The sequence below is a fragment of the Trachymyrmex septentrionalis genome, unplaced genomic scaffold (genome assembly GCF_001594115.1).
Source record: "Trachymyrmex septentrionalis isolate Tsep2-gDNA-1 unplaced genomic scaffold, Tsep1.0 scaffold40, whole genome shotgun sequence".
In the NCBI taxonomy this organism is placed as follows: Eukaryota; Metazoa; Arthropoda; class Insecta; order Hymenoptera; family Formicidae; genus Trachymyrmex; species Trachymyrmex septentrionalis.
Genome location: NW_017305569.1, coordinates 3800532 through 3810579, shown reverse-complemented (window position 1 = coordinate 3810579; position 10048 = coordinate 3800532). Strand labels below are relative to the sequence as shown.

Below are 10048 nucleotides of genomic sequence, written 5' to 3'. Positions count from 1 at the left end.
ATATATATAATATAATGTACAGAGCGTCCCAAAATTCGCGAATTAAAATACTATAAGAAAATTTCAAAAAACTAAGTAAAAAAATTATTTGTAAATTTTTATTTGAAGTAATAATTAGTGGAATAATAAGGCTTTATAAATATAGCCAATTACAAACAACGTTTAGACAGACTACGTTTAAACGCTGAAGTGAGCTTATTAATACTACCGAACACACGATCATATTTAAAACCTTATTATTTCATAAACTATTGCTTAAAATAAAAACTTAATCTTTTTACTTAATTTTTTTGAAAACTTTCTTGTAGTATTTTGAGTATCACAACTTTTGGGACATCCTGTATAAATATATGTACATATATCATATTGTATACATATATATATATATCATATTCCTATACATATATGACAGATTTTTGTTATATTTACATTTTAAACCTAAAAAAATTAAAAATTAAGAAAAATATGTTATTTTTAAGAATATTTATAAAACTAACATTCTCTCTTTTTACGTTATATTGAAGTTATACAATCTGCTTTTTATATAATAATAATAAACAAAATATACAAGTCTGGGCTGACATAATTACTTTCTGTTTTAACTTTCTTTTCATTAAAACCTCTTATATTTTTTCTAAAATCTTTCTGAAAACCTCCAGGGGGCATCGTAAAAGTAGATCGTATTATATTGTGATTTATAGATTTCTTATGTTATTTCTTATGTTATGTTTTTCTGTGTCTTCCTTTAATCTCTCTAAGCAGGATGGAAGAGGATAGGAACAGGATTAAAGTTGATATTTATTTAAGTAAAATTTGATCGCTACCTAAAATAAAGTATAAACGAAGTTGATACTTTAGCAAGACTTCAACAATTTTAGACAAATTATTCTGGTTAAATACTTCCTAATGCATGACGATGTAAGTACATGTATAAATGTTAACAATATTTTTATAAAATTTATATCTCCAGTACATTAATTATATCAACGTCGTTCACCATTATGTACCCTGTACAAATAATATGGTACCATTCGTTAATTTGTCAATTTCTATTACTCAATTCTAAATGTTTCTTAAAAAATTTCTTCAATTTTATTAGTTAAATATCAGCTATATATCAGTTAATATTTTACATTAACAAGATAATTAATAAAAGATTGATAAGAGAGAAAGAACACTTTTTTTATGTATAATGCCAAATTTTTTTCACATTTGCATACTTCAGTAAATAAATTATTAATATTGAGCAAAATTTGTTAAATTACATTAAAACTGTCTCATACTATGTCGCAATCAATTGAATCAAGACCTCGATTGATATTTGCTAATAAACAGTGGATAGAAAATGTAACTTTTCGGAATTATATCCGAACTCACCATAACTTCCATAACCTTGAGTAGCTGCAGCAGGTTGAACATTATAGCTACTACCCCACTGATGCGGTGGCGGCGGCGGGATTTGCTGCTGCTGGGGCGGTCCTGGTGGTGCGCCCCAACCCTGAGCATTATACTGGGTGCTATATCCCGCATATCCACCAGTTTGAGGACTGGTACCCCAACCCTGATATTGTTGCATCATATTACCAGGCGGACCCATGGGTCCACCCATCATGGGTCCACCCATCTGACCATTTGGTCCACCCATAGGCCCCATATTTCCGGCCATTCCCATCGGCGGGCCACCTTGCTGAGGTGGGCCCCATTGACCCTGATGACTATCGTTCATTTTGCTCGATGAGTCCCGCGGTTCGGCTCTTTTAATCTCAACCTGAAATAAATAGATATCACACAAATGTATACTATTCTCTTTTTTTAACAAAAATAATAAAGTTTCATATTTGTATCAATTATTAAATTAATTTTTGGAAAAAAAATAATAGGAATTTATCATCTACAATTACTTTTATACAAATTATTGCATATTTTAGACTAACATTCTGATACTCTCACAACTCTTTGATACTCTGCACTAACGCTTGTGCTATATAAAAATAATATTTAACTCTAATTATAAAATAGAGATTCATTGATTGGACTTATTGTAAACGAACACATTTTAGTGTAATACTTATATATAAATATTTAAAAATATTTATTACACTTAATACTATTCAAATTAATTTAATTCTAATAAAATTAATTTAATTCTATCCCCAATTCTACGTATAGACTAATATACGTATATATTAGTATATATATGTATACTAACGTTTGTATTAATAAATAATTTATGTGACTAAAATTTCTATATAATCTTAATAGCCTCAAGAGAGAACAATATTAACATATACTTATTTTCTATCTTTTGCATAAGGTCACACAATGATATGGTGATTGACGTGTATTGACGTGTTATACCTGCTTTCCATTCAGGTTGACAAAATGTTCTGCAACACAACGATCCACCGCTTCTTCATCCTCAAAGCTGAGAAAGCCGAATCCTATCGTCCAAACGTGAGAGAGTACAATCAAAAAATGCTCGCCATAACAATACGAGAAAGCAGTTTTTACAATACAATGCATAAAATATGCACACGTCCAAAACCCCAAAAAGCAACTTACAACATCCAATCTTATAATACTTATTAAATAGATTTTGTCATTTACATTAGTAAATTAATAAAATAATCGCTTTTTATATTGCGCAATGTAAATTCATGGTAATTCATGGCCATTTTTATGATATAAGATTTAATAAATCAAAATCGATAATTCAAAGTCCATTAGAACGATACTAATTTATTTAATGTACTGGCATTTCCTCAAAAAAGACCATATACTAAGAGGCAGGCAGTAGGGACTAAGAAAGAGAGATTATAGTGCTACATGACTATTGGCTGAGCACATCTCTCATGTTGCAATAAATTTATCGCAATATAACATTAAATGATGTTTACATTAAAATAATAAGTCTTAAGACATAAAAAATTGATCAATCACGGTCAAATGTGAAGAAAATAAACTACAATTAGTCAATTTCTTACGACTTAAAGCTTATTACTTTATTGTACACACCGCTTTAAGCTGTTGTGACTTTTTATAAAATACTTCGAATGCAAAATATTTTAATATTACGAAAAGTACAAAAAATTACAATATTGCATTAGGTATAAAAATCAGCACTTTATTTATTATGTTTACAATTCGGTTTAAAAATTATTCATAGTAACTTTGTTTATTATAAAATTAAATTTGTAAGATCAAAAATTAGTGAATATTTATTTATCATAAATAATTATTATTTATTTCTTATCTATATTGATTAAGGCTCCTCTGAATAATCATCACAGCCATATTGAATCGTACTTGTGACGTCAGAAGCGAAAAATGACACGTTAATGTTTATTACGTGCCATTTATAAATAAAGACAATTTGGAAAAAACAAAATTATGAGATTACTTTAAAACATTTGTAAAAATAGATGAAAACTGTGCTTATCCTCCCTGAGGTGCGTTCCAAAAATTGACTCCGAGTATTCTTTATCTTTATTCAACATTTGGTGACCATAAAATGATACTCGAGTTGACAGAGTTGAATTTTAGAACGCAACCCTGACAGTCAGTAAATTGTAAAAAAGCACATGTGCTTTTATTCAATGCGCATGCAATGCGCAAGCTTATTTTCACTTACACGCCTTTTATTACTTTCTATGATTATTTACTGATTATAAGGGGGGATAAGCATAGTATGTTTTCGTCCATTTTCGTCCATTTAAATGTTTTAAAGTAATCTCATCATTTTGTTTTATTCCAAATTGTCTTTATTTATAAATGGCACGTAATAAAAATTAACATGTCATTCTCGCTTCTTCTGACATCACAATTACCATTCAATATGGCTGTGGTGACTGGTCAGGAGTAGTCATTAAATGCCAATACTATTACACAACTGATTGTAATTATTAATCTCTCTATATATAATCTAGATTAATATATGTATAATATAAATATTATATTTAAATTGAACGGACTGTATCTAAAAGTTTAAGTTAATAAACAATCGCGAATTGTAACAATTTTAATAGTAATAATATTAAACCTTAAAATTTTCTTCTTAGATTTATAGTACACGCCCCTATCTGTATTTCTTATAAACTGTATAAATTTTATTTTATAATATAATATGCAGTAAAGAGATTACGATGCATTATGATACACATAGGATAAATATTAAGGCAGGGAATCTCTTTAAAAAAATTGTTCTATTAGTTTTTGGTTTTTTCAAAAAATGTATATTTAGGAATATTTCTGTAAAGTTTTAGAAGGGACAGAAGGATTACAAACAAATAATGGAGTAGAAGCGATATAAAAGGCACGTGATTCGAAATATTGTTATTGAATTACATGGTCAGAACAACCATACTACCTATTGCCATTACTACCTATGATCTGTTAATGTCTATATAAAAAGTACATATAAAACTTTAAAATTTTTTCAAATTTATTTTTCTCAACTTAACCTACTTTTCTCAACTTAACCGCATGACTTGAAATTTTAACACGATATACAGTACCTATATATGTAGTTTTCGCCCCTACTTTGGACAAAGTTGTGAATGTTTATTTTTTCTATTTTTTCTTTAGTTAAAAATAATTTTGACTTTTAATACCTTTTTTGTAAAGTTGATATTTTTCAAAATGTGACTTTGTTGATTTTATTTTGTTTTGAGCGAAAACTGCACCTATATTAAACAAACTTTTTCATATTTTTATTTCAAAGCAATGAGATCTGGAATCGTATCGACATAGCGCCCTCGAATGGTTGGCTATCTTTTGTTTAATAATTGCAAATTGGATCGCTTATAAATTTAATTAAAAAATTGTATTTTTAAATAGATAAATAGACTATATAAATTTTAAGTCAATTAGTCCAGTAATTTTTTAAATTCTTAAAAATTGTCTTAAAACAGCAGGAGAATCCTCCCTTAAACAATAAATATTTCACATTAATAATAAATAAATATTTCCGTGTTATCAGATTTTTAAAAAATTTTGAAAAACTTGTCTTGCTTTTTTTTTTACAACATTAATGATGGCTGATTTTATAAGTTTCTTCAGAAGTAGGATATTTCGTTTTAATGTAAAAGAAGGCGTACAAGTCTTATGTCCGTTTCTACCAAGATAAATTAACTTCAATCTCGGTTCAATTTACTCTTCACCTTTTTCTAGTTCGAAAAAGAACAAGTTAAACTGAGATTAAAGTTAATCTACATTAGAGAAAACAAGCATTATTATATAGCTTCTTAAACGTAGCGACCAACAGTTTTCATAGCCTATCAGTCTTTACAGAAAAATATTCCAAAATAATCGAGAAATGCTTGTACCTAATTGGATTTACTAAGGCTGCGTTCCACTTAAAGTTTGCAATGCTCATAGAATCATTTCATTCTTACTGTTTATTAAACAAAGTTTGTTAAACAAAGACAAATAATGATCGCGAGCATTATGAGCGTCAAATGAAACGCATTTTAAGTTATTTTAGTCACAACTTTATTTGTAACCATAGCAATGATGCTTAGCCAATAGTTTCTAAATATTCAATTGTTACTTAGTTCAATATTATTATGACTAACAATTTTTTAATATACGTTATTATCCGTTTTACAAAATCATTTTTATATAAGTTTAATATAAATAAGATTATAATTATAAACAAAAAATACATAATTATGGATAAAAAATTACATAAATGAATTATTCGATAAGATTTCTAATACATAATATCTAATAAAAAATTGGAACTTGTAAGATTTCTTCTTAATTACATAGCAAACTTAAGCTATGTATGTACAGTAGCATAATTTGACAGAATCTTATACTTAATAAAACTTAGCCAAAAACGCATTATTTATAAACTGTATTTAATTTAATGTAAAATACCGCAATATATGTATAACGTAATAACGAAAAAGGAAAAATATATTACACGAGGTAAATCAGAATATATGTAATAATTGCGCAATATTGGATAAATTTAAATATAACTTTAAAATCTTATAACAATTAATATAAACTGCGCTAGATTAAGAATATACAAATTAATTCTCATATTAATCTTATACCAAATTTTACTGTACATAAGATGGAGTGCAATGTAGTCATCAGAATTTTTGATCCAAAAAACATTTGTTCTTACAAAATCACTTTCAATACCAGACATTTCATCTTTTTCATTTATTTCCGTTTATTACAATATAATAAAAAAATATTTTTCAAAAATTCTGACTAATTATTATCGTAATAAAAATATAATTTACTCTCTCATTTCGATACACAATTCAACAGTTTCCACAACTTTTTTTAAGTTTATAACATATATAAATTAAAAATATTCTTTTTAAATTAGCAAAACATATAATTTTTTTCTTACAAAAAAAAGAAATAATAATATGCAACGCTAATAAAAACGCCATGAAAACCATCAAACACAATGCATCAATTTATGAGTATATAATGTAAAAATCAACTCACCTCTTGATTTTTTCTTTTCCTGATCATACATTATGACCACTTCCATGACTTTACCAAAGCGAGTAAAATAAGATCTTAAATCAGTCTCCGTAACATTACTTGGCAAGCCACCAAGAAAGACTTTCGGAAAGCCACCACTGCGCTTTGGCTTTTGAAGAGTACGTGGATTACATGGTTTTGGATCAATCTGTAATGCAAAAAACATTAACAAGATATGCTTCCTGTAACTTTTATGCATATATACAAGATCATTATGTAATGTTTCAATTCTTAATTTTATAAAAATAAAACGTCATTAAATATAAGAGTAAAATGTAGCTCCATATAAAAGTAGTCAATTCATAATAAAAAATCATAAATCATAAAAAATTTTAGATAGGATACAAAATATTGTAGTACACAAGACTGTGTTTTTGAAATCATAAACATATGCATCAATAAATATGACTTTTTGCAAATTTTCTAAACAAGATTCTGTAATCTTATTTAGAAAAGTTGCAGAAAGTTATTTATAATAAATAATATTAAAATACATACTGTACGTCCGTCAAGTTGATGAGGACCATTCTGAAGAACCAAAGAAACATTAGCAGGATCGCTAAATGTTACAAATCCAAACCCACGACTACGTCCAGATTCGCTATTTTTCATAACAACGCAATCGATAACCTCACCATAACGGCCAAAATAACGTTGGAGATTTTCTTGGGTTGTCTCCCATGATAACCCACCAACGAACAATTTTCTGTAACAAAATGTGAAAAATGTAAAACATCATTTCAGTGTCATTAATATATGCAAATTTATTTGATATATTTATATGATTTTCATAATAAATAAATAACGTATGTCACTGTGGTGGTCATCTTAAATCTACTTGAATGCTTATCTTTACCGGAAAACTACCTGATGATATTCTTAAAGCATGAGTCACACTAGTTCTTCGATTCATTTTTATTCTTTGCAGTAATAATATATAAAGAAAAATATTTTTAGATAAAGAAATCGCAAAACTGTTTCAAAGTTTCCAAAAATGTTATTAACTTGTAATTAATAATACATGTAATAAATGTACACTAATATATATTTTCTCAATTTTCAAATATATTAAATAATTTTTATATTTTAATTAATATTGCATAATAAACAAGATAATTATATATTCTATAAATGCAAAGATTTATTTATTATAAAAGTAAAAATGTTTCAAGCCTATCATACAAATACCCCAAAAAGGGGATATAATTGACAATCATATTTTTTGTAAATTATAATTATTCAATGATAAAAAACCTGATACTTTTGTTTAAATATTCAAGAATAATAAGCATAATTTTATATATTGCATAATTTTTTTTATATTGTATTCTAAAATAACTAGTTCAAGAGAGACACGTTGAGATCGGATTCGAAGAAAAAGAGGAGTGGTTATATTCCAAAAAGATAAAACTTGCTGAATTATATGAAGCATAAATATGCCGGCAGCCGGCGATATATTCAGAAATATCGAAATCAATTGATAATATATCCAACAACGCCATTCCCCTCAGTCATCGTTTTAAAAACTCAAATACGCCATTCCGTCTTATCGTGGGTATCCACGCAACGACTCAACGAGTGCTCTCGTTACCCCGCGTGCTTTCGACCGGCGCGAAAGCTCAAGGTATCAGCGGCCAGGGGATCCTCCAGACGAGCGGAGCGGGTCCGGTCGAGAATTGGAGCGTAAAAATAGAGAGAGAAACCAGCTTAAGAACGCGAAACGCTTTCGCGCACTGCTCTCGTGCATTGCCATAAAAGAATGCGCGAGCGGTGTATGGGGGACGTGATCAAAGATGTGAGGGAGGGAGCGGGAATCCTAAATTTTTACAGATTTTCTGAGATTCGAAGTTAGCCAGACGACACGAATTACGCGGGGAGTCAACCGGCGAACTTCGCGGCAGAGCGAGGAGTCGCGCGTCTCGTCGTCGTCATTATGGCCAAAAAGGAAAAACTCGGAGAATTAACCGCTAGCGCATCGAAGTATCGTCCACTGTCTACAACAGCGTTCCACGTCGTCAAGGGATGGAATTCGAGAATGCGAGGACAGAACGACGACAAAACGCAGAAAAGCTCGAGAAAGGAAAATCATTTCTCACGATTGCGATGCGCAAATCGCGAGCGGCAGCAACAACGGGAACGATGATGGCCCCGCCGAATATGGGAGGCATGGGAGCGTGAAGGACGGCGAGGGGGGCGCGATATGTTGTCCACGATACCGGACCACCCGAATAATCTACTTACCCCTTTTCGTCGTCGTCCATTTCGGTCTTCACTCTCATAATATTTCACTTAAAACTACGAGAACGCGGTCAATTTCAGGGCGCGAGTGGGAATATGGCACGATGCTTAGCGCAGACGAGGGTAATGGCTCCGCACAACGCGACGTCGGGAACAAATGTAAACGTAACGAACATGAGCGTCACTTCCGTCTCTCGTTTTACGACGCTGGTCGAATCAGCTACCCGATTTCCAGGACCGTCGCCGTAAGGGACTGCTAGATAATTTCAACTATTTGACAAGCTTTCTCTATTTATGCTCGTCTTCATCAATGTGTAGTTACTTTAATTTCAATTTTTTTTAATTTTTATACTGAAAAAAAATTTGTAAAATTTTAATAAATATTTATTTAAATAATACCAATTGAGTAAAAAAAAAAGATACTTAAATTAAGTTAACAAATTGAATAAATTTTTATTTAATGTAAGCAAATGTCCATTGAGCGTTTTGGAACTTGCAAAGCTTGCGAATATTATTTGTTCTTTTTTAACATTTAATAAACAACAAGAATGAAATGAGTGTCAATTATAGTGGACTGCAGCCTCTATAAACCATAAGAAATTGACCAATTGCAGTCGAATGCGAGGAGAATAATTGATTGTGATTTGTCGATTCCTTAAGGCTTAAGGCCCAGTTGCACCAACGTTACTTTGACTCTTTAAGCAAGACTTAAAACTCTTTCCGTCTCGTTTTAAAGCGAAAGAGAGACAGAGAGAGAAGTCTGCTAAAAATCAAAGTAACGTTAGTGCAATCGGGACTAAAACATTTATTGTAGGTTCGAACTTGACCGGAATTGACCAATTGCAATTGAATGCGAGAAGAATAATCGACTATGATTCGTTCATTTCTTATGGCTTAAGACTTAAAAATTTATTATATATCCGGGCTAATGGGCGCATTCAGCGGACTCAACAGTTAAGTACTCACTGTTATTGGTGTATTCTTTTAGATCATTCAATCAGAATTTTAGATCTAAAAGAATACTTCATTATTCGGTCCGTTCTCGTTGCTTGCACTTTTTGCACTTAGCATCTTCGTTTTCCCTCTTTTCAACATCTAAATATATTTATCTCTTTTTAACTGTAAAATGCTTTTTGAGGATTTCAAGCAACCCGAACAAACCTATCAAGACTATCGCTAGTTAATAATAATAATGAATATTAATAATAATAATAATAATAATGAAAATCGTCAATAAAACGTTATTAAATCCCTTTACTTACTGGTGATTTTTACTTTTTTTTTTTTTTTTTTTTTTTTT

General features: G+C 29.9%; 1 protein-coding gene across 4 annotated transcripts in view; it reads right to left on the bottom strand.

The window, feature by feature from the left end:
• LOC108751087 (heterogeneous nuclear ribonucleoprotein 27C-like) overlaps window positions 1-8892 on the bottom strand; it is a 59823-nt gene extending 50931 nt beyond the window's left edge. For all 4 annotated transcript variants that reach the window (XM_018491043.1, XM_018491042.1, XM_018491041.1 and 1 more), the window contains exons 1-5: window positions 8752-8892; window positions 7009-7216; window positions 6472-6658; window positions 2359-2441; window positions 1378-1768 (exon numbers count right to left, since the gene is read on the bottom strand). In XM_018491043.1, coding sequence (XP_018346545.1) covers window positions 1378-1768; window positions 2359-2441; window positions 6472-6658; window positions 7009-7216; window positions 8752-8789 — 907 coding nt within the window. In that variant the 5' untranslated portion in view covers window positions 8790-8892. The remainder of the gene's footprint in view (window positions 1-1377; window positions 1769-2358; window positions 2442-6471; window positions 6659-7008; window positions 7217-8751) is intronic.
• Window positions 8893-10048: the final 1156 nt, after the last annotated feature.